The sequence below is a fragment of the Notothenia coriiceps genome, unplaced genomic scaffold (genome assembly GCF_000735185.1).
Source record: "Notothenia coriiceps isolate Sejong01 unplaced genomic scaffold, NC01 NC01_scaffold00016873, whole genome shotgun sequence".
Lineage (NCBI taxonomy): Eukaryota > Metazoa > Chordata > Actinopteri > Perciformes > Nototheniidae > Notothenia > Notothenia coriiceps.
Window position 1 is genome coordinate 441,440 of NW_011349574.1, and position 7,340 is coordinate 448,779.

At 38.2% G+C, this 7,340-nt stretch overlaps 1 protein-coding gene across 1 annotated transcript; it reads left to right on the forward strand.

Annotated features, from left to right (window-relative positions):
* Positions 1 to 4,332: 4,332 nt before the first annotated feature.
* Positions 4,333 to 7,037, forward strand: LOC104949917 (C-C chemokine receptor type 3-like). Its single transcript, XM_010776355.1, has 3 exons — positions 4,333 to 4,391; positions 4,657 to 4,826; positions 5,827 to 7,037. The coding sequence occupies exons 1-3, from the start codon at positions 4,389 to 4,391 to the stop codon at positions 6,674 to 6,676; spliced, it is 1,023 nt and encodes a 340-aa protein (XP_010774657.1). The 5' UTR covers positions 4,333 to 4,388; the 3' UTR covers positions 6,677 to 7,037.
* Positions 7,038 to 7,340: the final 303 nt, after the last annotated feature.

Sequence of the window (7,340 nt, forward strand, 5' to 3'; positions counted from 1 at the left end):
TAAGTCAAGATCAAGCACATGCCCATCGCTGAGACCACGACATAGTGTCTTATGCCCAACTGGGTGGGGCTCATTCATTGGCAATAGTTGTGTCTGTACGGACAGCTCCCGTGAAGGGTATCATTTGCTCATCAATGAGATGTGGCAATCAGGTTGATTGTGCGAGAGACTTGCAGGCCCGCAAAATTCCGCTCCAGAATATGGCCCCACTTTCGCGATAATCTGTCCAGACTCTTCAGATCGTCAGGCACATCTTATCATTCAATTACCAGCTTTTATTGCCCCTTCAGTTTTTGGGAAGAATCTGCGGCACGCTGTGAATCGTCAGTGATGGCAGGTGTTTTTAAAGGGCTTTTGGACAATACTCCTAAGTGGTTTTGGTAATTCGGATGCAGGACATTTTAAAATACAGGACCAAAAAAAGTGTAGACCTCATCCGACTGACCAGTGAGTGGGTCTCCCCACTCCTGTGACAGGTTTGACATGGCATTAAGAACATTTTTTCTTGAAATCAGTGTATCAGATCGTCTATCGACTGTACTTGTCAAAATTACTCTAGTGCGGTCCGCCTGTTCTGTTCCAGATCGGCTTCGTCCCTTGATGCTGTATACTCGGCAAGGAAGCGTTGGCCCTGTCAATGGGAGTAGCCTTCAGCGTTATTTCCCGTCCTGCACAAACCAGGAATCAGAATAAAATAGTTATTTTAGTATGTATGTATTTATTGCAGTAAGTTACATTTTTATCTAGTAAGCATAAAATCTTTTTTATATTTGTTTGTGGTATTCGTTTTTACATGAAATTTGAAAGATTACCCCTCAAGGCATTTGCTAAAATATACAAATTACCTTTGTTTTGGACTTCTCCCTTTTTTATTTTTTTTGGTTTGGCTTGGGTCCCTGGTGTGGCCTCCTCAGAGTCATCTTCTGCACGATCAGTCTCATCGGGTACGTTCGACTTCGACGTACTGGGAGTGGTTTTTGTGTGGGCATGACCTTGTCCCTGTATCTCTGCTCCTGTCATGTAATAAGCTATTCACCTTCCAGAATCCTCACGTAGCCCTGAGGCGCTAACTACATTAAATAAAGCACAATCTACTGGGTTTGATAATGCCATTAATCTTTTACCGTCACGGCGACGTTTATGTCCTTCTGCTGTGCTCTGTGGGCTCGGAATGGGGTCCTCATTGTCACTACTGTCAACCTCATCCTCATGACTGCTTTCCTTCCTGTGGTGATGGTGCGTTAATTTTGTTCAGGATGGAGATCACATTTTCAGATAGGTCTAAATCTTTTGAGTTTTCTTCATCAAGCAAGCCAGTAGCTGCTAGCTTTGTTTTGTGTACAGAAAAACGCTCTGGAAATAAAAACAATGGATTTCAATGGTACTGTACAACGTTTTAATCCAACTAATTTATGTATGTATATATGTATTTAGTGATTGAATTGTTATGTATTACATTTAGACAATGTACAGCCTTTAAGCTGCACCAGATATACTTGTTTTCTCATTTTACATGTGTGCATGTTTACTAGTATATTAGCTGTTTCGACGAGCTTCAGTCCATAAGTACACAAACATGTACTTCATGTTTAGCGACATGTTACGTTCTTATTTTTACACTTTTTTTTCCAAATTTGCTTGTCATGACAAATATCCAACGCTTATATAAATATCTAAATAAGAATAAGCCATGAAATAAGGCAGGACTTCTTACCTGATCGATGTTTGTGTCTGGAGTGGCCACTTGAATCATCCCTCGTATTTGCCGCCATCTTGAATTTTTACCATTGTATGTTATACTCTTCTGACACCACCAGATGGCAGTATAAGTGTCCATATATGTGGCTATAAGACCCCAATTCAGCAGTTAACACCATTGTGGACACAAGAGCTAAAAAAGTGCTGTCCACGCATGTGACCACTAAGCCTTAAGAGGTTAACAGCAATAAAGCCTCTTTTTTGGACTTGAACACTGCCTCTGTCGTGATTGCTACACTACCACTTGTCTCTTTATCTGCCCAGTCCTGTTACACATGATAACAAATGAAGAACATTCTCCAAGCAACATTCTGAAAATGTTTTCAGGATGTTATTAACGCCTGAGATGACAGAAAGTGTTTTATAAAATGTTCCTTTAATGTGATATGTTAACAAAGGTTGAACATTTTGCCTGCAACATTCTAAGGATGTGTTTTGGACGTTGTTGGGGTAACACATTAAAGATGTTCTTTATAATCAAATCAAATCAAGTTTTATTTATATAGCACATTTAGAAGCGATTTTTGGTTGAGCCAAAGTGCTGTGCATGTAATCAAAACACATTACTACAATCACAATAAAAGACAATAATTTACAACAGAAATATAAAAAACAAAAACACAGGGAATAGTCAGATGTCATGCTCCACTCTGACTAGAAGGCCAGGGAGAAGAAGTGAGTGTAACGTTTTTATAAATTGTTCTTTATAAAAAGTTCCCTCAATGTTACATGATAACAAATGAAGAACATTCTCCAAGAAAAACATTCTGAAAATGTTTTCAGGATGTTATTCTTTTTTTATAAAACGTTCCTGTCATGGCAAATATTAACACGGTCATGGTCAACGTCAGATTTATTTCTAGAGCGCTTTAAAAAAAACGTGTTGCTTTTGTGTTAAAAAGAATGTTTAAAAAAAATCTGATATCACCATATTTTCCTTTTGAAAAAATCAAACAAGCACGTAATTCATGATAAACTGTAAGCAGATATTGCATGTTTGCGGTGGCATGTGTGAGTTCCCAGCTAGACATTTTTGTTACCATTCATTGTTCTAGGAATGTTTTCAGCGGGACGTTTCATTTTGGTTCCCAGAATGTTCTTCTGAAAGGTAGGATAACGTTCTCTAAAAACATTCTTAAAATATTTGGTGATAACTTTCTTGATATGTATGAGCGCATTGAGACAATAAATAGGACGTATAAAAACGAATTTGCTTGCCAATATTCAGTCACATGCTCTTATAATCACACTAAGGTACGTATGTGTAAAATATCAGAAAATAATCACACTTTTTTCTGACTATAAAGGTTGTGTCTCGTATGTAGGTTCTAACTGTTGGTTAGCTATCTGGCCGTGTGTGGTTTGTGAGGGCTGCGTATAAACAGTGTCCGCTGTTTATGCATATTGGATACAAATCGTTGCACTGTCACTGCCCGTCCCTGAAACCCCTGTTAGTGTTTGTATGTGTTTGTTTCTACTGTGTGCCTCTCTCTCTCTCCCACCCTGCCTGCTGGTCTGCTCTACACGGCTGGGAGCAATCTCCAATCAACCACACCTGCAACCTGCTCATCAGCCACACTATGAAAGCCAGCCTGCACTCATTCCCTGCTCGATTGTTGCCGTGAACGGTTTGTTGCGTGCCGCTCTAGCTTTTTACCAGCATATTCTTTGACAACTTTGCCTGCTTTTGCCTCACAATCATTTTTACGTCTCTCCCAGGAGGAATCCAAGGCCTTCCACACTCCCAAGACCAGCCAGGCCTCTCCACCCACCCTGGAACAACTGTTTCCCACTGCCGCCATAACCAACCTCCACTCCCAGCTCCCCTTTTCTGATAAACAAATGTTACTTTCACCAGCTGATTCCGAGCCTGATTCTGGGTCCCCTCCAAAATGTGCCACCGACAGTGACTTGTACTAGCTGCTGGTCGCATTTAAAATAAAATGAAAGACTTCTAATAAATCGGAACGATAAAGCACGTTATCCTTCTCTAAAATAATAACATTCTGGCAACATAAAAAAATAAAACGTCCAGCTGAAAACGTTTTAAGAACAGTAGGGCATAATGTTCTAACAATGTTATCAAAAACATCTTAAGAAGTTATCAAAAACATCTTAAGAAGGTTATCACCAAAAATGTTAAGAATGTTTTTAGAGAACGTTATCCTACCTTTCAGAAGAACATTCTGGGAACCTCACAGTTATATAGTGTAGGCAATTTGCAGTAGCGTGTAGTGTGCAGTATATCATTATGCAATTTTGAGAACAGCAAAATACTGAAAGATATTGCAACTTTTAAACATACGTGATGAGTTTGTATTTGATTTCTGCAGTACTTTGTTTTCTTTGTGGCATTACAGTTAGTAGAAACATGTGACTTTACTGTCATAATAAACTGTGATGTGCACTCTGTGTGAGCACAGCTTGAGAGTACCAACTGAACAATCCAGGGAGGAGACTTGGATCTTTTGGTAAAACAGCTGTGCTTTGGCCAATCCCTCCCCTTCACATACTCTGACACACACTTCTTTGGTACTTCCTTCCCCTAACTGGCTGACTTATTATGAAGTGACTTGAAATCACTGTGAGTCAGACAGCTCTGCCCTTGGGAGTCAGACAACAAGCCAAACATGGTAAGTCAGCTTAATTAAGCATGACATTCATTCTCACAAAGATCTGCTTTAATTTCCTACTTCTCTTTGTAGGTAATGATTTGAAGGCAATGTTTTCTAGCACTTCTTATTTGCATGCCTTGGTGAAGCTCACTTGCAGCATTTGACTCCCTTGTACACCTCAAAGCATTTCTAAAGAAGTTATCATTAAGTTATCATTTAAAAGCCTTGCTAACTCTACCATCTGTGAAAATTATGTTTAAGGCTGCATTTGTGTTGCTTGCAGATGTTCACATCAACACCTGAGACACAAATGGAAACTACAAGCTATGATTATGATTACGGTTCCTCACCAGAACCCAACGACTCTCTGGGGTCTCGGCTCTCTATCCTCTACTACTTCATGTTCCTTTTCAGTCTCTTTGGAAATGGGCTGGTCCTGGTCATCATCTATCAGTGAGTGCTTTTTTAAGAAGTTAGACGTTATTTAATAGTTTAATTAAATGAGTGATTTACCTTCTTAAAAATTAAGCATACAGACACAATTTATGATATTAACATTGGATTATATGCTGCATTGTTTTCTGTTAATATTGTATTTGGAGGCAGAATGTAAATACAATGAATAGTTATTTGTTAAAAAAATGCAGACCATAAAAAAGTGGTATTTGGTTTCATGAAAATATTAAGAACAAAATGTTATTTAAATAACATTTAATTCATTTAAAAACAATTCTTTGCCTGCATCCTGATTTTTTGTTCGTGCTGCATTGGGCTTTTTTTGTTTATATATTCTGCATTTTTAATCCATTTTGTATTGCATTCTATATACTTTTCGTTGTAAAGGCTCTATTTCAAAAATATATTTTGACTACCCTCACTTCTCATTAGAAGGATTGACAAAAACACTGTGTAAAATACAATTTAAACAGTATACAGAATCATCAATTCTGTATACTTTATCAGCCAGAATTTCAAGAGACATTTTAAAAGAAACAAATATTTCTGATGGTCATGGAAACATTGAAATATGTGTCTATCATTCAGAATACCATCAAGAGTTAAAGAGGGCTAAGTCAGATGCATGCTGACAGGGTGAAGTATAGGCAAGATTAACATTATCTTCCATCAACACCATTGTTATTCTTTGGTCAAAATCCACTGAAGCCTGGCTTCCATTTAAGATCTTTAATGTACAGTGTTTACAATGTCCTTTCGGGAAACATGAGTCAGTTATGTAATGATAATCCACACTTATAATACCCTTCAAGTTAGATCTTACCCTGCAAAAGCTAATTTAGCCCAAATGAAGATCGAGTGAGCAGTGTGTTGGTTTTTTGTAACTGTGGCATAAAAATATCATCAATGTCAGTGTGGACCATCAGTGTCAACAATGCTTGATTGACCAATAAACATTTTTTTTTTCTCTCCATCTGTTGAAATGGCTATCTGCTAGGTTTGAGAAGCTGACCACAGTGACCAACATTTTGCTTCTGAACATGGTGGTGTCCTCCCTGATCTTCATGAGCTGCCTTCCCTTCAACGCACTCTACAACCAGCTCTCCCAATGGATCTTCGGGGATGTCATGTGCAGGATTGTTGGTAGCGTCTACTATCTGGGCTTCTACAGTTCAGTCCTCTTTATTACTCTTTTGACCTTTGACCGACACCTTGCAGTTGTGTATTCCCTGAACGCGGCGCGAGTGAGGAATCAAAGATATGCCGTCTTCTCATGTGCTGCAATTTGGGTGATCAGCAGCTTGGCTTGCATCAGGCCGATGATTCTCTACAAAACTTTCAAACATATGAACACAACTCTCTGTCAGCAGTTCCCTTTGGAGGTAGATTCTCTTAATATGGAGATGTTGAGAACATCTGGATTTTACATCCAGCTTTTGCTTTTCTTGATCTTTCCTCTGGCTGTTATTATCTATTGCTACGTTAGGATTGCTATCTCCGTCATTTCGACCAAGATAATTACCAAGTTCAAAACTGTCAGGTTGATATTTTTCATTGTCCTGTTTTTCTTTTTTTGCTGGACTCCATACAACATTGTATGGTTGATGTATGATCAAGCCGACGGTGAGACCGCAGAAATCATACATAGTTATCTTGAAATCACACGTGCCATTGCCTACTTTTACTTTTGCATCAGTCCTATCTTTTACACATTTGTTGGGAAAAAGTTTCAGAACCATTTCAAACAGCTGCTGGTGAAACGTTTTCCTGGGTTGAAGAGGCATGTTTCTGTCAGTCTACACAGCAGAAGCAATGTGTCTACAAAAAGTACGCGAAACGAGGTTTAGGAATGGCAAAGCCTTTTGTTTCTCAGGACCAGCAAATTATTTTAAAAACATTTACTGTTATTGATCTATATTTGTATTTTGGTTATCAATTGTACTATATTCACTTTTCTCAAACCGTTGAAATGAATTTGTACAGTTGTGGTCAATGGCCCGTTTAAATAGAAGCTCTTGTTACCTATGTATTTGCTAATGATGGCAAAAATACCAAAAAGTCAATGTAGCTTAGTTGAGCTACAGAAAAAAATGAAAAAAAAAATCACGCCCATCCTCCCACAACAAAAATGTCTCACCACCCCCTCCTTTCTTCTGCTTTACTGCCCTATGTTTTGCAAGGGGATCAAATATTTATTTCCCACAGTTAAATGCAAATAAATGTTTATCTTTTATATAATGTCAATTTCTGGATTTTCTTTTTGATATTCTTACTCTCACTGTTAAAATAAACCTACCATTAAAATTATAGACTGCTAATTTTGTTTTTTAGTGGGCAAACTTACAACATCCGCCAAGGATCAAATACTTATTTCCTCCACTGTATGTTGCATAATGTCATGATGGGTGTAATAATATTCTGCTGAAGTAGCATGTGTGGGTGGTTTATCGTCAGTGATATCATCTGCGGTAAACAAATGTCTTCCTCTTTATTTGGAAAAACACAAGATTG

Bases quoted from the DNA above. Each gene is read 5' to 3' on its own strand.
- LOC104949917 (XM_010776355.1), top strand. The intron at 4,827-5,826 runs GTGAGTGCTTTT...GCTATCTGCTAG, and splicing joins GTCCTGGTCATCATCTATCA to GTTTGAGAAGCTGACCACAG.